The 23,776-nt window shown below is 40.5% G+C and overlaps 1 protein-coding gene across 10 annotated transcripts in view; it reads left to right on the top strand.

Annotated features, from left to right (window-relative positions):
* Positions 1-23,776, top strand: part of LOC144606296 (general transcription factor II-I-like) — a 139,953-nt gene that overhangs the window by 83,962 nt on the left and 32,215 nt on the right. For 9 of the 10 annotated variants that reach the window (XM_078422250.1, XM_078422255.1, XM_078422256.1 and 6 more), the window contains 10 exons: positions 2,262-2,320; positions 9,130-9,201; positions 9,989-10,172; positions 12,118-12,176; positions 14,415-14,486; positions 14,585-14,768; positions 14,942-15,000; positions 17,928-18,002; positions 18,295-18,372; positions 19,388-19,498. In XM_078422250.1, the coding sequence (XP_078278376.1) occupies positions 2,262-2,320; positions 9,130-9,201; positions 9,989-10,172; positions 12,118-12,176; positions 14,415-14,486; positions 14,585-14,768; positions 14,942-15,000; positions 17,928-18,002; positions 18,295-18,372; positions 19,388-19,498 (953 nt within the window). The remainder of the gene's footprint in view (positions 1-2,261; positions 2,321-9,129; positions 9,202-9,988; positions 10,173-12,117; positions 12,177-14,414; positions 14,487-14,584; positions 14,769-14,941; positions 15,001-17,927; positions 18,003-18,294; positions 18,373-19,387; positions 19,499-23,776) is intronic. The other variant, XM_078422257.1, reaches the window with a different exon arrangement.

A 23,776-nucleotide genomic window follows, 5' to 3' on the forward strand; every position in this document is an offset into this window, starting at 1 on the left:
TAACCCCCCCCCCCCCCCACTCCCCCCCCCTCCTCTCCCTCCCCCTCTCTCCCTCCCCCCCCTCTCTCCCTCCCTCTCTCTCTCTCTCTCCACCCACTCTCTCCCTCTCTCTCCCCTCTCTCCTCTCCTCACTCTCCTCCCCCATCTCTCTCCCTCTCTCTCTCCACTCTCTCTCTCTCTCTCTCTCTCTCTCTCTCTCCTCCTCCTCTTCTCTCTCTCTCTCTCTCTCACACTCTCTCTCTCACTCTCTCTCTCTCTCTCCTCTCTCTCTCTCTCTCTCCCTCTCTCTCCTCTCTCTCTCTCCTCTCTCTCCCTCTCTCTCCCTCTCCCTCCTCTCCCTCTCCCCTCTCCCCTCTCCTCTCCCCTCTCCTCTCCCCTCTCCCTCTCCCTCTCCCTCTCCCTCTCCCCTCCCTCCCCCTCCCTCCCTCCCTCCCTCCCTCCTCCCTCCCTCCCTCCCTCCCTCCCTCCCTCTCTCCCTCTCTCCCTCTCTCCCTCTCTCCCTCTCTCCCTCTCTCCCTCCCCCCCCCCCCCCCAATTCTTTCCTTGAGTTTAAGAAGATAACTGCAGATGCTGGTACAAATCGAAGGTTTTTTATTCACAAAATGCTGGAGTAACTCAGCAGGTCAGGCAGCATCTCGGGAGAGAAGGAATGGGTGACGTTTCGGGTCGAGACCCTTCTTCAGACAGATTCTGCCTCCGGTCCCCGTCGCCACTGCGGTTCCACGGCTCCGGGACAAGTTAAAGAGTCGGGGAGAGTTGAGGGGAACTTGCCGCATAAAGCAAAAAAACCTAGAAAATCATTGTAGTTTTTACTAATTAACCATATATACACCAAATTAACAGTTTTGAAAACAGTATTTTCTTACCTATATGGAGAAAAACTGGAAAAAACAGACGAAACGAAGGTTTGTTTACACGCAGTAGATGAGCTGGTGACATTTCTATGCCCCCGCAACCTATGACCTGCACATGCTCAGTCGGAATACCAAACTCGCTTATTGTGTATCAAGAATCAGTCTTCTAATTTTGGCCATCATTGGTTTACTTGTGGGAGGGGGAAGGGGAAAAAGGTATGGTGATTATGTAAATATGTAATACTCTTTTTGTTGTTGAAGATATGTTATTGTATTATTGCTCATAATTTCTAAAATTTCATTGTATTTTATTGTATTTCAGTGTACATAATCCATTAATTTATACTTCAGTCAATTCCCGCTAATTTGTCACTCGATATTCTGGAAAATTCACCATTTGACACTAATTTGTGCGTAATGGATCTTAATGCAGCATAAAAATGCTCTTTAATTTGATTGGTTTTTGTAGCATTTGTACCCCAGAACATTGCGTTGACAATTCTGTACCTCTCTTGACCATGTTTCTGCTAGAGCTAGAATTTCCCAATTCCATAATCACATTCCAACATGTCTTCACATTCCAACATGCTACCGCCTGCACCTGTTCCTCAGTATGCCATCTTCAGCCCTATCCTCCTTTTCCCAAATTCATGTTTGCTAATGCCTTATTTTCAAACTACTAACCAGTACACAATTACACCATCTCTTTATCTTTATTATTTATGCATCTGGTACTTTCGTCTATTTTGTGCAGCAAATGAATCAAACCTTTATATACAGTTGTATAGGCTCTCTGATGCAGAAGTACGGTATTCAGCCCACGCGGCACATACCAATGTTCATACTCTTCCCATCTCAATATATCTCTGTAACACTCAATCTTTCATTTACTTGCCTAAGTATTGGATTGATATGCATGCAGACCACTTTCATAATTTTGTACTTCATTACATGCAGCCTTTAGCTTTCTGTGCAAAATAATCAGTAATGACCCTGTGTAGGGAAAAGCAGTAAATTATGTGATGGACATATCTTCAGCAAAAGTTGCACAATTAGAATCAACATTTCTTGATAGGAAATTGAAATCCTGCCCTGCCTTCTGTTTTGCATGAGCACTCTAGATCAGTTTAATTTCACTTCACCTATTCCACCAAATCATTTTTCATTTGTGCACATGTTTGCTTCTTAATGTAATTAAAGCAATCACTTCTAAAAATATAACTTATTTAAATGAAACTCGTATCAAATAATTTGTACAGGTTTTTATTTTTATCATTGTAACGTAAAATGGTGGTTATAAGGTGGAATGTTTTTCCATTGTATAACAAAATATCCAGTCTGCAGTTATTTTACATGAAGGTGCAATTAATGGTGAGTTAGAAAAACACTCTTTTTTTTGTTCTCCAGACCAGAACTATTAACTAATGAGAGTGAAGAAACAACTCCTGATAAAATAGTCCCAGGAGGTAAGTGTGCAGGCTATGAAAGGGTATGTGTGTGGTCTTTCTTGGTGTTTAATATGGAGGCTGATCATCGATATTCTGGTTACTTTGTAGCTTCAATTGATTGATACTCTAATGCCTTAGTGCAATACTGCAGTACAGCGAAGTCAAAATATTCTAACTGGCATGACCTCCACTGTGCTGGTTTGAATCCCAGGGCAGGTCCCTACTCCCCGATCTGCAGTTGTACATAGCTTCTCATTACACTTTTCATGGCCTTTAACTCTTCAGTCACTCTCATCCCTAGCTTAGTAATTGCAGTTTTTGATTTGTATTGGATTAATTGCATCTTGCCATGCACCTGGCTCATTTCTCTGGTCCATTTATGCCCATTTGATATCTGTATCGATACTGGTGTGGCGGATCGAGACTGGTTTATTAGTCTCATGGGTACCAAGATACAGCAAAAAGCTTTGTTTTGTGATCCATCCAGACAATTCATACCATATGTGGGTATAATTACACCATGAGTTTAACAGCTTGTGCAAAAAAGAAAGGAAATAAAGTGCAGAATATAATGAATATTACATACAGCTACAAAGAAAGTGCAGATAAAAAAGTATAAAGGTGGCACAGGGTAGATTGAGAGATCATGAATACATGCATATTTTATGAAGATCTGTTCAAGAGTGATAACAGCGAGGAAGAAAGTTATTCTTTTATTACATGGTGTGTCCTATAAAGCTTTTGCACCGTTTGTCCTAGAAAGGAGAAAAGAGGGAATGGCCAGGGTCTGATCATCTTTGATTATGCTTTGTTGAGATCCTCATGTCAAACATGTTATAACCTGGAATATTTAATATTCATTTGTGTTCTTCTGCAGATCTCATCCAAGGAATACTTTATTAAAATATTTAAATTCAAATTGTTTGAACCATTGGCCGAGCAGACTGCATTAGCAGAATAGTTTAGTGTCCATTTTGAAAACACGAGGACAAAAGTTTGAGTAAAATCAAATAGATTTTTAAAATTGCTAATAGTGGGATTATCCTGTAAAACTGCCACTTTGTATTGTAGTTGCTTCTTTAATGGCCATGGTTCTTTTAGCTGTGTAATTAAATAGTTAACTCAGACACGACTGCACTGTTTATAAAATCAAATTCTGCTGGAACAACCTGATCAGCTATGTCATACATAATCTCTATTTGTCTGATTTGCCCTTTCAAGATACAGAGTGTGTCTTGTGGGGCAGACTGAGCTTCAAGCATCAAGTAGGCCTCGGGTGATTTTAAACCTTTAATATATTGCCACTGTTTGTCTTGCGTTTATGTTGTGAAACAGAGATCTGGGAGTACAGATGCATGTTCCCTAAAAGTGGCAAGTCAGGTTGGACATTGTACTTTCATGGGGAAGAGTATTGAGAACGATATGATAGCACATATTGCAATTGTACAAGTTCTTGGTGGGACCAGAATTGGAATATTCTGTGCGGTTCTCGTACAGCGTTAGGGAGTTGGTCATTATGTTGGAAGGGGTGCAGAAGAGATTTACCAGATTATTACCGGGGCTTGTGGGTTTGAGTTATCAGGAGAGGTTGGATAGGATGGAGATTTTTTCTTTGGCGTGTAGGAAGCTGAGGGGTCACTATCGTGGGGCATGGATAAAGTGAACGTTCACTGTCTTTTTCCCCAATCTGGATAGTCTTATCTGGAATGGTTCAAACAATTTGCTAGAGGAAGCTGTAGGAGTGGATACAATTACAACTATATTTGGACATAGAAACATAGAAAATAGGTGCAGGAGTAGGCCATTCGGCCCTTCGAGCCTGCACCGCCATTCAATATGATCATGGCTGATCATTCAGCTCAGTAGCCTGTACCTGCCTTCTCTCCATACCCCCTGATCCCTTTAGCAAAAAGGGCCACATCTAACTCCCTCTTAAATATAGCCAATGAACTGGCCTCAACTACCTTCTGGCAGAGAATTCCACAGACTCACCACTCTCTGTGTGAAGAAATGTTTTCTCATCTCGGTCCTAAAAGACTTCCCCCTTATCCTTAAGCTGTGACCCCTGGTTCTGGACTCCCCCAACATCGGGAACAATCTTCCCGCATCTAGCCTCTCCAACCCCTTAAGAATTTTATATGTTTCTATAAGATCCCCCCTCAGTCTTCTAAATTCCAGCGAGTACAAGCCCAGCCTATCTATAAGATTCGTCAGACATGATTTGCCTTTGGTAAATCCATGCTGACTTTGTCCGATGATTTCACCACTTTCCAAATGTAATGCTATCACATCTTTAATAACTGACTCTAGCATTTTCCCCACTACCGATGTTAGGCTAACTGGTCTATAATTCCCCGTTTTCTCTCTCCCTCCCTTTTTAAAAAGTGGGGTATTTGGCTAGGATTAATAGTACTTGGGGCCAAATGCAGGACTAGTGTTTTATGCCAACTTGGACAAGGTAGAACGAAGGGCCAGTTTCCATGCTGTGTAGTTCTGTGACTCTAAATCTCTATTAGAAACCTTTAAAATAGAGTTGAACTAAAAAGAAAACTTAGTAAAATTACAATCAGAATATTAACAAATACTCAAAATAAAGGAACCGTGATTATAACTCCCGTATTCTAGATTCTTCCAAAAGAGAAATCAACTTGCCAACCTATATCATTTAATGGTCTTTTATGGTCCAATGATCCTTCTGGCCCTTCTATACTTCAGAACAACTGTATTATGTATCTGTGCAAGGTAATCAAACCATTCAAATTATCATTTCAGTGAGCCTTTGTAGAACTGCTTTCAATAAACTTGACATATATCCTTTAATAATAGTACCACTAAACCAGGGGTGTCAAACTACAGGCTCGCGGGCTGGATGTGGCCCGCAAAGTGGTCCAATCCAGCCCACGGGATGATTTGGGGGGGGAGGGGGGGGAGAGGGGAGCGCTGTTAGATTATATACAGAAAGTGAGCTACACAACCGCTTAAACCTGCAGGAAATATGAATTTTGCGCAGAAGGAAAATGCAAGTCCGATCTGCAGCTGTCACCGCCCCACTCCCCAGCTCCCGGGGGTGAGTGGAAGTTACGCCCATATCCGGTGATGCAGGTGGGAAGGGGCCGGCACTGGGGAAGGTGGGAAGTCTCAGCATTGTTGTGGACAAGTGCCTAGTCTGCCGCCACAGAGACCGCCACCATGTACCAGACACCAATGAGAGCTGGTGGGAAGTCGCTGCGCTGTGAATGGGGCCGCAGCCGGCGATCCAAAATCTGAGCTGCTCCCAAGGTGGGGACTCTGGGTTTTGGTTAAGGTTAGGCGGGATGTGAAGACGTGCTGGTAGTTTTGCGGGAATAGGGAAGAGAAGGTGGTGGTAAAGGAAGGGGGAGCGGGAGCAGATGAGGGAAGGGAGGGTTTTTAGGGATGAGGGTGTCGAGGGAGGGGAGTGAGGGAGTAGGTGGTAAAGAAAGGAAGTAGGGAGGGAGGGGGTGAGGAAGGGAGCAGATGAGAAAAGGAATGATGTTTAGGGATGAGGGAAGGGAGGGGATTTAGGGATGAGGTAAGGAAAGAGGATGAAGCAAGGGAGGGGAATGGGGAGTAGTTGGAAGGAAGGAAGTTGGGTTAGACAATAGGTGCAGGAGTAGGCCATTCGGCCCTTTGAGCCAGCACCACCATTCAATGTGATCATGGCTGATCATTCTCAATAAGTACCCCGTTCCTGCATTCTCCCCATACCCCCTGACTCTGCTATCCTTAAGAGCTCTATCTAGCTCTCTCTTGAAAGCATTCAGAGAACTGGCCTCCACTGCCTTCTGAGGCAGAGAATTCCACAGATTTACAACTCTCCGACAGCAAAAGTTTTTCCTCATCTCTGTTCTAAATGGCCTACCCTTTATTCTTAAACTGTGGCCCCTGGTTCTGGACTTCCCCAATCCTGCCTCTAACGTGTCCAACCCCTTAATAATCTTATATGTTTCAATAAGATTCCCTCTCATCCGTCTAAATTCCAGTGTATATAAGCCTAGTCACTCCATTCTTTCAACATACGACAGTCCCACCATTCCGGGAATTAACCTAGTAAACCTACGTTGCACGCCCTCAATAGCAAGAATATCCTTCCTCAAATTTGGAGACCAACACTGCACACAGTACTCGAGGTGCGGTCTCACTAGGGCCCTGTACAACTGTAGAAGGACCTCTTTGCTCCTATACTAAACTCCTGTTGTTATGAAGGCCAACATTCCATTGGCTTTCTTCACTGCCTGCTGTACCTGCATGCTTCCTTTCAGTGACCGATGCTCTAGGATACCCAGATCTTGTACGTCCCCTTTTCCTAACTTGACACCATTCAGATAATAATCTGCCTTCCTATTCTTACAACCAACACTTCTTATAACCTCACACTTATCCATATTAAACTGCATCTGCCATGTATCCACCAACTCACACAGCCTGGCCAAGTTGCCCTGCAAGATTGAGGAAAGGGAGAGGGTAGGTGAGGGAGAAGGTGAGGATAGAGAAGGACATGAGAGGTGAGGGGAGAGGATGTGAGGGAAGGAAGAAAGACAGAAGGAGAAGGATGGGGAGCAGGGTCTTCAGATGAGATGATGGACAGACCATCTTTCACCATGCCAGGTAGTTGTTCACCCTGCCAGCCCATTGTGGGCAAAACATAAACACTGTAGGAAGACTGATTCAGGGGAACAGAATTAGGCCCTTTCACCCATCAAGTCTACTTTGCCATTCAACCATGGCTGATCTATTTTCTCTCTCAACCACATTCTATTGTCTTCTTTCTCCCTATAACCTAATCAAGACCTAGCAATCTCTGCCTCAACAATACCCAATGTCTTGGCCTCCACCACTGTCTGCAGCAATGAATTCCACAGATTCACCACCCATTCCTCCTCATCTCCATTTTGAATGTATGACCTTTTATTCTGATGCTGTGACCTCTGGTCCTAGACTTTCCTATTACTGGAAATTATTTCCACATCCACTCTATCTAGGGCCTAGATACCAATCATAAAAGTAATGCTTGCTAGGCAATCTTCATAAACGAAATTTGTAAAGGGAAACACTTTGTAGTTATAGCAGAGACTGAGACACATGAGAGCAGGTTGAAAAAACCTGGCAGCAACGAAAGCTGTGGGAGCACGCGCGCAACTGCACAACTGATCCGGCCCGCGTGAAGTCGCATTTTGCCATTCCGGCCCGTGACCTAAAATGTGTTTGACATCCCTGCACTAAACACTACTCCAGATATGGTCAGACCTTTCCCCTACATAACTAAAGAAACACACAACCATTTTTGTTTCAATTCTCTATGAAATGAGCACTAACATAACATGAACTATCCCAAATAATTGTGATACCTATATACTAGCCTTGAGCAAATCGTATACTAGACCACGTGGGGACGTGTATCTCAGCAGTTGATTTTATCTACAGGATCAGTGGCATATTGAAATGAATAGGGTCATTATTACTACACTTGGCATTTCTGGTGTAGGGCATTCAGCCTTTCTCCGCAGTATGTGGTACATTGCTGCTGGGCTCAATGGTGACTGAGTGGGAGGCTAGGTGGCAACTATCATTCAGCTCAGTTTAGCAAATACAGGTACACTGCCGATTTTCCGGCAACTGATGGTCCAGCACCTCTTAATACGGACAAATTATGAGAGTGCACTTGAAATTCCTGCCAGGCTGGTTCACTGGGCAGCCACAGATGGCATTGCGTGTGCCTCCATTCCAAAAGAGTTAATTGTTTACATCTGCAATTGTTGGCGGTGATCCCTCGGTTCTGTGTGATTCTTAGCTTATTTTGCTTACATTTAACCGTAGCTATGGCTTCTAAGCAAGGTCCAATTGACAGTGGTGATGTCAAGCATAAGCACAAGTCAATATCGATACAAGACAAGATAGAACTGTTGAAAGACCTCGACCATGGTGTTTCCGTGTGGAAACTCTGATGCATATGTTATTGGTTCGTCAACTATTTATGATATAAAGAAGTGCAGAGACAAATAATGAAATTCTTTGCAGACAGTGATTCCAAGAAGCAAATGAGCAATAGAAAAACTGAAAGATGGTAAGAGTACTGAGCATGATCGAGTGATGATGGAATGGATTCGACATTGTCGGAGTGAAGGAGTGGACTTGTCGGGTAGCACATTAATAAAACAGGCTAAATTGTTCCATAAAGAACTTAAATTAGAAAATGAGTGTGACTATAGTGAAGGATGGCTTCAAAGGTTTAAGAAGCATCATGGAATTTCCATGTGTAAAGTGTGTGGTGAAAAACGTTCTGGAAACCACGAAGGAGCTACTGAATATGTGGACGAATCTTTGTAAATACAGTAATCAATAAACCTTTTTTGTTATGCCAATAAAACTCATTTAGACCTGCACTAATGTATTTCATCCATCATTTAAATCACATTTAATATTTGTTTTAAGTTTCTAGAAGTCCATGGTGCGCGAGAGACATGGGAGAGGTTTAATTAGTGGGTCAGAGGTGTATTGTTGAATTATTATGATGTGGTCTCTGTTGGTCTGGCAAAATGAATAATCCGGCAAGGCTCTTGATTAAGGGTGCCGGAAAATCGATGGAGTACCTGTATTTCTGTAACAAAGAAAAGAATATTGCAAGGAATATTTTTTATTATGCTGTAAATTCTATTAATGGGAACAATGGCAGTCTTAGTTCTGATTTAATGTGATGAATATTTCACCAAAAATGATGTAGAAAGTGATGTACATTTTTTTTCCTTGTGTATGTTTCTTATTATTCAATTGTTCAAGGGAATTATGATTAATCACACTTTATTTTCCAGCAAAGGAAGAGTGGAACACTAGGATCACTAAACTAAGGAGGATGGTCGAGGAACTCTTCAGCAAGAAATATGGTACGTACTCTTAACATTCTTTTAGTTGAATTTTCTTCTCTTTGATCTACTATCATAAAATTGAACTTGATGTTCATCCTTAAATGAGAATCACGAACTTCTACAAAAAATTTATTGATCTCATGCATACATAAATTCAAGCCATTTCATACGGGGGAGGGTGGAATAAAAACAATCTGTGGCACTCTCTCCTCATCTATGTTGTTGTTAACTATGCCTGAATGTTAATTCTTCATTGCAGCCAGAGATAATGTAAATATCCCTTCTCATATTTGTTGAAGCCCTGACAAAATGTAAACAAAGCTCAAAACTTTGAGTGCCGAACACAAAGTTCTCAGAGTCAACAGGGAGATGAACAGAGTTGGTATTTTAGGTCAAAGACCTTTCTTCAAAACTGGAAAAGTAAGAAAACCAGTTCTGGGGTGGGTTTAACTAGAGAATGGACGAATGTCTGTAATAGTGTTCAAATGATACTCGCCAAAGAAACAATTATTTAAAAAAAATAACAGTTGAAAAAATATGCTGCAGAGATAAATTGAAACAAAGGTACAGTCAGAGCTGTTGGGGGTAGGAAGTGGAAAGGCTTTTACATGAACTTATTGAAGTGCCGCGGTTATAACCATCTGAAACAATAGCCGTGTTTGTAAATTCGGACTTCAGTAATGTTGCAGGAAATGAAACTTCAGCAAATAATCTTGACTATTTGCATGGATGATTAGCATGCCAATCATAATAGATTTTACACCATCAAAGGTGTTATGTATTTCAATTCTGATGTTGCTTTCAGCTGAAGCCATGGGACAGACACAAGCAATGATTGTTCCCTATCGGAGATTTGAATCTCACCCTAAAGACCTCTATGTGGAAGGTTTACCTGACAACATTCCATTTAGAAGTCCTTCTTGGTATGGAATTCCAAGGCTAGAGAAGATCCTGCAAGCAAGTAATCACATTAAGTTTATTATTAAAAGGTTGGTTTGTTGTTTTACTTTTTGTTGGTGCATTTTTAACATACAGCTTTAAAAGCCTACATTGCGGATGCCGGAAATCTAAGAGAAAAGCTGAAAATGCCGGGAATGCTCCAAGTCAGACATAATTTGCTGAGAAGCAAGAGTCAATGGTTCTGTTTGCTAATCTTTCAGTTGAAAGAAAATTGCTTTAAAAAAAAAAGAATTTTATCTTTAAAAATTCTAGCAAGTAGTGCAGATCAGATCAGACCTACTCAAAGGTAATGGAAGGTCGGATTTTTTTCATGTTAATGGGTAGTGATGGAAATCAGTGTAGTAGTATGCTCTTGTGTGATGTGGGTCAGGGACAAGTCTAGTGTCCCTGATGACTAGGAAATGCAAGAATTGGTGGAGCAGCAGTTGAACTCGCTGAGGAGCATGCAGGAGGAGGCAGAGAGGGTGTTTGAGACAGTGTAGTCACACTGTGGGTGCAGACTGATAGACGGGTGATAGCCAGTAGGGGAAGGTAGTAGGTAGTGCAGGACTTCGCTATCAATGAGTATACTGCTTTGGACACCGTTGGGGTGGAGACTAAAGATGCCGTTGTGATTAGAGACTCCATAGTTAGAAGGGCTGACGGGGTTCAGTGACCGGGAAGAAGATTCCAGGGTGGCATGTTGATTTCCGCGTGCCAGGGTCAAGGTATCTGAAAAATTGTAGAAAGTTTTCGAGGGAGAGGGTGAGCAGCCAGAGATTGTTGTACACATTGGTGCCAACGACATAGGTAGGAAAAGAGATGTCATGCAAAGTGAATATAGGAAGTAAGGCTGAAGTTTAAAAATAATGATAATCTCTAGGTTATTGCTAGTGCCAAGTTATTGAAAGAAGGAATAGGAGGATGAGACATATTAATGTGTGTCTGAAGAGCTGGTGCAGAAGGGTAGTATTTGAGGTCTTCAAGCGTGAGGATCTCTTCTGGGGCAGGTATGACATGTACAAGAGTGAAGATTTGCACCTGAACTCGAGGGGGGGAGGGAACCAATATCTTGACGGGAACATTTGCTGTGATTGTGAAGGTTTTAACTACTCTGGCAGAGGAAGTGGGACCAAAGGAATTTGGAATTAATGCTTTGCATCTGTTTTCACAGAAAAGGGTTGATGAAGATATTGACATTGAGGAGAAATATGAAGTCTGAGAAATTATAAATAAGGAGAGAGGATACTTTAAGTTGCCTAAAACTATAAATCACCAGGCCGAGAAAAAAATAATGGAGATAAATAAATAAGGCCTAGGCTCTCAAAGAAGTAAGGAAGCAAATAACACTGACTTTCTAATATTGATAGGCTACTGCCAAGACCTGGAAGATACTATGGCAGTTTTGCTGCCTAAAAAGGGAGACAGGAATAGAGTAAGTAATCATAGACCATGCAATCTGACATCAGAAGAAAAGTTGAAGGATAGGTAATTAACATTTGGAGAAATGCAATTTATCAAGAATAATTAACATAAACTTAAATCTGACTAATTTGAACTTTTTTGAGGTAATGAGGAAAACAGAAAAAATGGTGAGCTTCTTGCAAGTGCTATCGAACATTAAATTCACAAGTACAAATTTTGTTTCAAAGTTCACCCTCTGGAGCCAAGAAAACTAATTGATTGTTAGCAGTGTTGGCTATGCTTCCTTCCTTTTGCTGGCAACTTGATTACAGAATTGTACGTTGTTGATGATTGCACCAAGTCTTTATGAATGGAAAAGTTGTTTTTGAGGAGCTTTCAAGTGACAGATTAACATAGAAAATCTTTGCAACAGTTGATGCAAATTAAAGTTTATAGTTGATTGTGAATTTTGGATTTTAATTTTAAGCAAAAAAATTATATCTGAAATACATTTTCCTTTCTTCACAAAACATAACCAAACTATCATTTTTTTACTTGAAGCCACCTGATGTAATCAAATCTTATTTCTAGATCAGACCTACTGGTGAATGAATCAAATGAGGCCAATATACAGAGATCAAGCACAACTGGTAAGACAAACTGTCTCTCTGGTTATAAATGTGGTAGATATTTGTAGGGAGATTAATCAGCAATTTGTAAGCTACATGTATAACAATATTTGTGATATTAAAGACATCATTCTCTTTAAGGATTATTGGGGCAAGCAAGGGAAAATGGACAAAAGCTTAGATGTGAGGCAGATAGTCACACAGTAATGTGAAAAGTATGAACAGGAAAGATATAGGACCTGTTCATCTGGTCAGCCTAAGTGAATGAAGAGTGAAAATGAGCTCGTATCAGACAGATTCTAATAAACAGAAATGAGCGACTGACAGGATTCAGTATAGTCTGAAAAGATGCAATATGCCAAGACAGAAAAGGCATAGTTCCTCAAGCTTGCATTTAGCCCTGTAACAGTGCAGGAGTCTGCGGGGATAAAGGTCAGAATTTGCTTCATGGTAGGAAGCAGAGGTGGCAGCGGAATTTTTTCGGACTGGAGACCTGTGACTTGGAGTGTGTCTTGAGGATCGGTGCTAGGCCCATTGCTGTTTGTCATCTATGTCAATGCTTTGGATGAGAATGTACAAGGCATGATTAGAAGGTATGCAGATATACAAAAGTAGATGGTATCATAGCCAATGAAGATAGTTATCAAGAATTGCAGCAAGATCTTGATCAACTGGGCAAGTGTGCTAAGGAATGGCTTATAGAGTTTAATTCAGATAAGTGTGAGATGTTGCATTTGGAAAGCCAATCCTGGGCAGGACCTTCACATTAAATGGTAGGGCCTTGGAATGTTGTAGAGCAGAGAGATTTGCAAGTTTATAGTTCCCTGAAAGCGGATTGGTGGGTAGGGTGATGAAGATGGCTTTTGACATACTGGTCTTCATCTGTCAGAACTGAGTACAGAAGTTGGGATAGATACAAAAAGCTGGAGTAACTCAGCGGGACAGCATCCCTGGAGAGAAGGAATTGGTGATGTTTCGGGTCGAGACCCTTCTTCCGACTGGTCTGAAGAAGGGTCTCGACTCAAAGTCACCCATTCCTGCTCTCCAGAGATGCCTGTGCCGCTGAGTTACTCCAGCTTTTTGTGTCTATCTTCGGTTTAAACCAGCATCTGCAGTTCCTTCTTGCACATAGTAGTTGGGATGTTATGTTACATTTATATAAGATGTTCGTACGGCTACACTTGGAAAATTGTATTCCGTGTTGGTCACCTTGCTCCTGGGAAGATGCTATTACACTAGAAAGGGTGCAGGGAAGATTTCAGAGGTGTTGCTAAGACTCGAGGACCTGAGCAATAGGAAGAGGTTGCGTAGGCATGAGGGCTGTGGTGTGATCTTTATAAAGGTGTATAAGATTGAGAGGGGGAATATGTAGAGTGAATGCACAGTTTTTCCCCAGTGTAGGGGAATTCAACCAGAAGGCATAGGTTTAAGGTGAGTGAGGGAAGATTTAATGGGAATGTGAAGGGTGGTGGGTATATGGAATAAGCTGTTAGAGGATGTAGTTGAGGCAGGTACAATTACAACATTTTTAAGACATTTGAACAGGTACATGGCTAGGAAAAGATTGGAGGGATACGGGGCTAACATAAATTGGGCATCTTAGTCAGCATGGACCAGTTGGGCTTTCATGCACTACAATGGCTCTAGTACTAACAATGAACCTTGATGTAATTTCCAAATGCGTATAATTGGTTTCAAGTCTTGTATTAGTAATGTCAACCCTGAAATATGAAGTAGTCTGTACTCTCGCAAATATGAATATGCATACATATGTATATAAGGATGCGTATCATTTCACTTAATATCTGAAAGCGCCATCTATAGTCAGCGGTGGTGAATCTGGAATTCATTGCCACAGGAGGCTGTCAATGGATATTTGTAAGGCAGAGATAGATAGATACTTGACTAGTATGGGTGTCAGGAATAATGAGGAGAAGGCAGGAGAATGGAGTTAAGAGGGAAAGATAGATCAGCCATGTTTGAATGGTGGAGTAGACTTGATGGGCCGAATGGCCTAATTCTGCTCATATCACATGAACTTATGATGCCACAGTGTGAAATGTTTGATAGAACAGTTGTTATAACATTTTGTGCTTTGCAAAAAACCAATACCTATCTACGGTATTGAAAACTGACCCAATGATTTTTGCAGAATATTATATCATTATTCTTAAGAGTTTGTGGTTGCAAAATTGCAGACCTGTGCAATCTAATGGGCAACCAAAAGCACCTAAGTTGTGCCATTTTTAATTGTTTCAGGAAAAGAAGATTGGAATATTAGAATTACAAAACTCAGAAAACAGGTGGAGGAAATTTTCAATACAAAATTTGGTATGTTTTTTAATTTTAAAGCAAACATAATATAAATATTGGAACACTTCATTTTGTCACAAGAATTTACCTAACTCTAATAGTATTGTTGCCTGCAGCTGAAGCACTGAATCTTCCACAACCAGTGAAGGTGCCATATCCATTATTTGAGTCCAATCCACAGCACCTCTATGTTGAAGGATTACCAGATGGAATTCCTTTCAGAAGCCCTACATGGTTCGGAATACCTAGACTGGAAAGAATCATTCGAGGCAGTGCAAAGGTTAAATTTATTGTGAAGAAGTAAGTTCTGAATTAAAAATCTTAGTCATCCCTCCTTATGTTTCTTCTAAATTGGCTTCAGCTTTGGTCCAATTAAAGTTCTGAAAAATGGCATGAGGCGCTGAATGCAATTAATTGTTGTAAAATGTTCGTCACAGCTATTGCTCACACTTATTTCAATGGTTTTCCACCAGGCCAGAACTAGTAGAGCCGTACCTTCCCGATGGGTTGAAAAAAGGGAATAGCACTGATGGTAAGGATTTGAATGTTTTCAACCCGAGTTCAAAATGGCAACCTTGTGTAAATGCTAAAAGCTATATTTGTCAGTGAGGAGTTTGTATTTGAATTTTCAACCTGAAATTTGGAGCAACACTCTGCGACGTTGCTCATTGTTTATACAATCTCTGCCACATTTTGCCCTTGCCATAGTTGGCCATTCTCGTTCTTGTCTGCAACAGCAAACGGAGAATTTGTTATTATAAGGGAAAGTATCAATTATCAAGGAAAGGTATGATGATCTCATTGTTAGAGAACTGAAGTAATTCTGGGCATATTTTGTTGGATATCACTACAGTTATTCCTTCATATGCTACTATTTCACAGGAAATGTCCGTTTACAAGCAATGCTAAAATTGCAGGTCTTTGGAGAAGGAAACAAAGTTTTGAGTCATTGATTTAAGAGAACTGGAAAAGTACTGTGAAATAGTATGGAAATCTGAGGCGATTAAACATTGAAGATATACAGAAGCAAAGTACTGTGAATGCTGGAAATCTGGGATATTGCAACAAGACAAGGGGGCTGGGGTTTTTAAAGTAAGGAAATGAGGGACGGGACTTGGTGGTATCAACAGGAATGATAGAATCATTTTCTGAAATACTTGTATTGGAGATGATAGAAACGAAGGATTATCTGCTGACTATGGTGGGTGGATGATGAGAATAATTTGTGGTTCTCGGACAGGGGAGAAGGGATCCAAGCATGTATGGAAAATAAAAAGGATGTGGTTGAGAATAAAGGGTACGTTCAATATTAGAGGGGAATATTTAATTTAGGAAAAAGGGAAAGTTAATCGGAATGGCTAGCATGAAAGATAGTATCATCTGAAGAATGTGGCTGAAATCAAGAAATTAGAATGTTGCTTGCAGGAACTTGAGGTATATTGGCCGTGGGACATTAAGCTAAGTGGCATTGGTCAGTACTCCCCAGAAATGAAGCCAGAGATTGAAATGAAGGAACTGGAAATTTTAATGCTAAAGGAGAAAAAAAAAGCTATTATGGTGGAAATTTGAAATAAAAATTTCAAATTGCTGGAAATGATGGGCAACACAGGTGGAAAAAGAAACAATTACCATTTCAGTTTCCAGACCCTTATCAGAACTGGTCTTGGATTTTCCACAATGCTACCTGACATGCATTTACTGAACTTAACAGCACAGTTTAAAATTTTCCCAGTGTTTGTCATGAGCAAACAGTATGGTCATCCTTACAGTGGAGAAAGGGAGGAGAGAGACCAGGAGCAGATGTTTCAAATTTTCTATGAAAATGTAAACTTGTATAGGTTGGAAAGGAGTTCTCACAGCAAAGGTTTTTATTTTGAGTAAGTGAACTAGACACTAGCTTGGAGGACTGTAGAGTTACTGGTTTAACTTCCAATAAAAATTGAGGCTGAGATGCTTATAGGCAGTCTTAGTCATAGGGTCATAGTTATATAGCACAGAAACAAGTCTTTAGCCTCCACCCTACCCATGTTCATGCTGTGCCGACCATCCAAAATCATGAAAGGTTAGATCAAGTGAGTGGGTTAGAAGTTTGGCATTTTCTTCCACATTAACTTGGCAATCAAAAGGCCGAGAGAGAATAAGAGGAATGATAAAGAAGCTCGGAGAGAAGCTAAAAGAAAGGAACCACTCTTCTGGGAAAGACTCCAGGCTAGAGAAGTGGGTGTGAAGACAAAAGTGACAATGACAGAATAGCTCTAAAGTGTAAAGAGCTTGAAATTAGGTGACTATGGAAGAAATAAAAATAATGTGTGCCCTGAGGTCTTTGCTTCATACTCTACAATCTCTTGCTCCTTTTCGTGCAAGGACTCCATTGTGAGCTTTCATTTCAATTAGCTTTGTTCCAACAGTCACTTCGATACTGCTCTTTCCAATTGATCTTGCCTCAAGTTGAGGATTTGATTCTTCAATTTTTATGAGGTCCTTAACCACTTTTGCACATTTCACTGTCATGTGGGCTGGAAAAAGAAAGGCCACAATCTGTTTTTAATCTGCTAAGAACCTGTGTATTCAATTAGAATATCCTCTGCCACTTGCAATACTAGTTGCCATATATCCGACAATCAAACCTTCCTTCTCTTTTTAGTATTCTGAAGGAGCATCTCTCTTATGATGCTGATCTATTCTGTATTCACATCTAACAACATCTTTCCCATCTTGGTGACCCTTCCATGGAAGCAGTGGGAGCCAACTCACTTCACATCATTCAAAATTCATTTATTGAGTGAAACTGATCTGCTCTCAATTTGATGTATTGTGTTCGCTGCCTACTCATTGGCCACTACTGACAATGGGGAAAAACCAAATCCAAATTTGGTGGCGACTTTATGAAACATTTCAGTTTGATCTGAAAACATGCATGTTAATTCTGTTTCAATTCAACCCCTTCTGTTCGGATTGAGTATAAGATTCGATCATTCACTTAGGTCCTTTGCAGCGTTAAGGACAACGTTGAGCTCAATTTCAAATAATGATTTCTGCTATTTCCATTTGCACACTCTTACAGCTATGTTCTGTTCTCTTATTTGGACCATTGTCACTTCAATACTTCAAATTACGACTGTAATTTTTAATCTTTTATTCTCTCCTACTTGCATATTTCCTCTAAAATCTCCATGCCCCTTTTCTGTATCTTAAAACTTATGGAACACTTCTCAGTTCTGATGAAAGTTTGTCAGTCTGAAACATTAATTGTTTCTTTGTTGGCGGATGCTTTCTGACCTGTTTTATATGTTTGGCATTTTCAATGCTGATTTCAGATTTCCAACGTTTGCAGTATTTTGGTCTGGTGTATTAATAGTAGTCTGGATCATTGCAATGATCTTGAAATTTCGAAATCATGTGTTATGGACTCATTTTATTTCAAATTGGATTTAGATTGTTCAAACTCATTTAACTTAGGGACTCCACCCACCAACAGAGGGAAGAGACGTGTATCCTGCACATCTGAGCCAAATTTGACCCGACCTGTCAAAGGTGAAAGGATCATGTTCCTAAAATACTTTATTCAATCTGTACTTGAATTGGTTTCATGTAGTATTTTTCTTTTAATTAGAACATTAGTAAATTGTCCTCGTGCATTCCTGATTTATTTCTCTTCCCCCCCCCCTGGTTTTTTTCACTGCGCATTCTATTTGTAATGCACTTAATACATACAAAATAATTATGAAGTATACTGCATTTAGAGATAAAAAGAGTCTAATGCAGTAGTAAACTTACTTGCAAATATATTCTAGAGTTTTCTAATACACTGGTTTGCATTTATTAGACTCAATTGGTTCTCTACCAGAGAAGACAGCACAAGCATTGCCTCCAAGCAGCCCAGAGATAGAAGTTACAATAGAAGGTACTTTTCTGTTTGTATAGTATGGAACTTTCTGTCTGGTTCCATCAAGCATCAATGATCAGTCATGGAAAAGTACAAATGTTGATTTAAAAATAATTCCTTTGCATAGTGTCGACTTGGGAAAAAAAGAGGTTAATTGTAATAAAGATTGCCCCTCTACACCAGCTTGTCCTGGAGAGTATGCCGTGTGATGGTCTGCATGCAATTTCTAAGAATCCCTATTTATAAGCACCTTGATATGCAATTAATTATTTGTGTGGTACAGTGTATTGACATTATTATTCAGAACAAAAATGACTAATACAAGCGTTTTAAAATGCACCTGGTATTGCTAGCGAGGTCCTCTCAGAGTATTAATTTTTAAAACATCTGACGGACAGAAATCAGCCACATGCTCATGCATCCAAGAATTCTGGTGTACAAAATTCCGTAATTGGCCCTCTAATTTTACAGTTAAATGCAGTAGCCATCTGTTAAGATTGTGTGTCTTCTGAAGATACTAGGGCTCTTTTACACACACGTACAGTGTTTGCTATACTCCATGAGGTATGCCTGATGCCTCTAATTTGTACTTATCCTCCCTGGGTTGTACTATGTTGAGGTCTCTCTAGAGTTGAGGTCTGTGCAAGATAACATGTACTTTCTATGGAGATTGTAAGAGTTAACAGAGTACACTTGGAAATTCAGTATCTGAGTAAGGCAAGTTTGCTTTACTTAATGAATCAATTGTGAGTCCTTTTAGTTTGGAATTTTTATGGGTCAGTTTCTAGCATTGATCGGCTTTTTTTCCATTATGGTATTAGTTTTATTTGGTTAACTGCATGATTAGGTTCTAGCAATAGTCTTGTGCATAGGTTTTTGCAAATACTGGACACTTGTCCAACGGTAGGGTATCAATACGTTTATTTTTAAATGGTATATGTGTAAAGAGTGATTTACTGTTCTGTAAAATTTTAAGAACTATTTGTTTGAAACGTGCAAGTTGAAATTCAAAATCCTACAATTTTATCTGCAGCTTCTGATGAAACACCGCCAGTCAAGACAGTTGGAAATAACACTCAAGCAAATGGTTCAAATGTTGTCTCAAATGCCATTTTTAAACCAAGAGGCAGGGAGTTTTCATTTGGTAAGAAAATTACGATTGAATACATTAGTATATGTAATAACACAAACTTAAGAACCTTCTAAAAATGTTTAATCGTGGGTTTGTTTTGGTGAAATTGTTCTTAAAGCAATCTAATACAATAGCTTAGACATCGTAAATGATCCCATGATCTGCCTGGTCTGCCTTAAGATAATGACAGGAGATGTGTGTTATTTGAACTACTGACGTGTGAGTAGTTCCTTCTACCTCCATAAAAGTGGCATGTCACAAAATATAGAAGATTCAACTCTGTTCTTTAAATTGTTACATCTGTAATGTTCATTGGTAGATACAAATCCTAACTATTCATTCATTGCTGTGTATCTGCTTCCACCATCAAACAGCAAGTTTTATTATTAATGTATTATCAGATGTCTTGATAATTTGGGCCATTATCACATCTTTTTCTGTTTGTGTTGTTTCCCCACATAATAATTTTCATTTATTTTATACTTTGTGTTGCAAAATGGTACATTTTAAAATCAAGTTGATTTATAATAATTTCCAATAATTGTTTTAAAAGATCTGCTTTTGTAATAATAAATACATAACTTTTAATTGAGCTATTTTAAATTGCTTGCTGGTTTCTGGAATGGTCCTGAAAAATGTTTTTTTTTTAGAGGTCATTTAAACTGGTCCGTTTACTAGCTGAATGCAAGTACAAGAAAATACTCATGGTTATGGTTTAACTCGTGGTTAGGCTCAAGTGTCTTTGCATGATGACCTCCTTGTAGATATGTCAAGAGAAAAAAATTAGTTAAGGCAAATGTAGGTCCCTTGCAGTCGGAAACAGGTGAATTGATCATAGGGAACAAGGAGATGGCAGACCAATTAAACAAATACTTTGGTTCTGTTTTCACTAAGGAAGACATAAACCGTCTGCCGGAAATAGCGGGGGACCGGGGGTCTAAAGAGATGGAGGAACTGAGGGAAATCCAGGTTAGTCGGGAAGTGGTGTTAGGTAAATTAAATGGATTAAAGGCAGATAAATCCCCGGGACCAGATAGGCTGCATCCCAGAGTGCTTAAGGAAGTAGCATCAGAAATAGTGGATGCATTAGTGATAATTTTTCAAAACTCTTTAGATTCTGGAGTAGTTCCTGAGGACTGGAGGGTAGCTAATGTAACCCCACTTTTTAAAAAGGGAGGGAGAGAGAAAACGGGGAATTATAGACCAGTTAGCCTAACATCGGTAGTGGGGAAAATGCTAAAGTCAGTTATTAAAGATGGGATAGCATTACATTTGGAAAGTGGTGAAATCATCGGACAAAGTCAGCATGGATTTACCAAAGGCAAATCATGTCTGACGAATCTTATAGAATTTTTCGAGGATGTAACTAGTAGAGTGGATAAGGGAGAACCAGTCGATGTGTTATATCTGGACTTTCAGAAGGCCTTCGACAAGGTCCCACATAGGAGATTGGTGTACAAAATTAAAGCACACGGTATTGAGGGTTCAGTGTTGAGGTGGATAGAAAATTGGTTGGCGGACAGGAAGCAACGAGTAGGAATAAACGGGTCCTTTTCGGAATGGCAGGCAGTGACTAGCGGGGTACCGCAAGGCTCAGTGCTGGGACCCCAGTTATTTACAGTGTATATTAATGATTTGGACGAGGGAATTGAATGCAACATCTCTAAGTTTGCGGATGACACGAAGCTGGGTGGCAGTGTTAGCTGCGAGGAGGATGCTAGGAGGCTGCAGAGTGACTTGGATAGATTAGGCGAGTGGGCAAATGCATGGCAGATGCAATATAATGTGGATAAATGTGAGGTTATCCACTTTGGCGGCAAGAACAGGAAAGCAGAGTATTATCTGAATGGTGACCGATTGGGAGAAGGGGAGATGCAACGTGACCTGGGTGTCATGGTGCACCAGTCATTGAAAGCAAGCATGCAGGTGCAGCAGGCAGTGAAGAAAGCGAATGGTATGTTGGCATTCATAGCAAGAGGATTTGAGTTTAGGAGCAGGGAGGTTCTGCTGCAGTTGTACAGGGCCTTGGTGAGACCGCACCTGGAGTACTGTGTGCAGTTTTGGTCTCCTAACCTGAGGAAAGACGTTCTTGCCTTAGAGGGAGTACAGAGAAGGTTCACCAGATTGATCCCTGGGATGGCGGGACTTACATATGAGGAAAGACTAGATAGACTGGGCTTGTACTCGCTGGAATTTAGAAGACTGAGGGGGGATCTTACAGAAACATATAAAATTCTTAAGGGGTTGGAGAGGCTAGATGCGGGAAGATTGTTCCCGATGTTGGGGGAGTCCAGAACCAGGGGTCACAGCCTAAGGATAGGGGGGAAGTCTCTTTAGGACCGAGATGAGAAAACATTTCTTCACACAGAGAGTGGTGAGTCTGTGGAATTCTCCGCCACAGAAGGTAGTTGAGGCCAGTTCATTGGCTATATTTAAGAGGGAGTTAGATGTGGCCCTTTTTACTAAAGGGATCAGGGGGTATGGAGAGAAGGCAGGTACAGGCTACTGAGCTGAATGATCAGCCATGATCATATTGAATGGCGGTGCAGGCTCGAAGGGCCGAATGGCCTACTCCTGCACCTATTTTCTATGTTTCTAAACAAAATACCAAGTTGCATTTGGTGAACAGTGGTTCTGTGGTTGGACTGGCAGTGGAATCAATTTGATTTGATTTGATTCACTGGTACCAAATTTCAAACCAGCTGAATATATAGTGAAACAGGAAACATTTCTGTTAATTGTTTGAAAATAATCAACCTTTAAGGGAATGGACTTGCCTTACATTATGAGTCATGTTGTGGCTTTAAAACTTAGTGCCCAGTGAGTGTTGCTGATGAGGCATCTTGGTGCAAAGAGGGTGCCATCACCCCCTGCTTAACTGACTTGGAAATAGTAATTGTTACATTTTACTCATTAAGATACCTTGACATTATTCTTGACTGCACCTTGCAACATCTCCCGAACATCAGGGCTAAGGTAAAAGTGAATCTCAGGAAATTGGCTGATATCACCTGGGACAGCATGCAATGTACTACATGTTGCTGGAACTCGCTTGTATGGAATATATGTCTGTGAGAAACCATGAGAATAGTCTCTAGAGCATTAAGCCTGACCAAGGCTCAAGTGGCTTTGTGGACTAACCCACATTGAACCACCGGATATCATCCACAAATAACATCACCAGTAACTGTCAATGAAGCACCCGGAAATAGTAAAGGTTATTTAACCATCTGAAATTCTGCACTTCTGGTAGCATTTCCGATAATTGCCAATCAATCTTCTCTCAACCTTCAGCAAATTGATGGAAGCTGTCATTGACAGCGATGTCAAATGCACCTATTCACTAATGGAACAAAACAACACAGAATCTGGAAATTTGAAATGAAGAACAGAAAATGTTGGAAACACCTAGTCAGTCTGTATCTGTGGAAACACTGACCAAAGAGTTGACATGACTGCCTTTATCAAGACACCCTAGTCAAAGGGCATCGTACATTCCAGTGGTTGAAGTCCTACCTCACAAAGGAAAATGGTTGTGTTGGAGGTCAATCATCGCAGCCCCAGGTTATCACTGCAGGAATTCCTCAGGGCTGTGTCCTAGTCCAACCATGTTCCACTACTTCATAAGGTCAAAAGTGGGAATAATCCCTTACTGCACAAATGATGAATTCCAGCTGCAACCCCATAGCAGATGAAATAGCCCATATGTGTACATAGTGAGAAATAGACAAAATCCTGGCATAGAATTATGCACCAGATATTGACCATCTCCAGCCAGATAGCATTTAACCACCAGTCCTTGGCATTCTAAGTATTAACTCATTGATATCACCATTGACCAGACATCCAGGTGGACCAGTCCAAAATAAAGCAACCTGTTTGACATTCCATCAGCCACCCTAAACATTCATTCCACAGTGGTACAGTATGTACAGTCTACCACATGTACTTCAGTTAATTGCCTAGGCTACTGACAGCACTTCTCAAAGTTGTGGTCTGACCAAGAATGCAAAGGCAACGGGCGCATATTCAGGTTCCTTCCCTGAATTTGCTTGTCATCCTGACTTGGAAATATTTCACTGGTTTCTCATCATTGCCTGATCTAAATTATGAAACTCTCTACCCAGTGTTTACCAGAAGAATTGTAGTGGTTCAAGAATGTGATAAATGTTGGGCTTCACGGCGATGCCCAGTTCGCTAAATGGAATTATAAAATACCCCAACGCCTGCAAACTAATTGTCTTTGCTCTCAATGGCGCACCCTTTGTCTGCCTGTAAAAAAACAAAAGT

Source organism: Rhinoraja longicauda, chromosome 26 (genome assembly GCF_053455715.1).
Source record: "Rhinoraja longicauda isolate Sanriku21f chromosome 26, sRhiLon1.1, whole genome shotgun sequence".
NCBI lineage: Eukaryota > Metazoa > Chordata > Chondrichthyes > Rajiformes > Arhynchobatidae > Rhinoraja > Rhinoraja longicauda.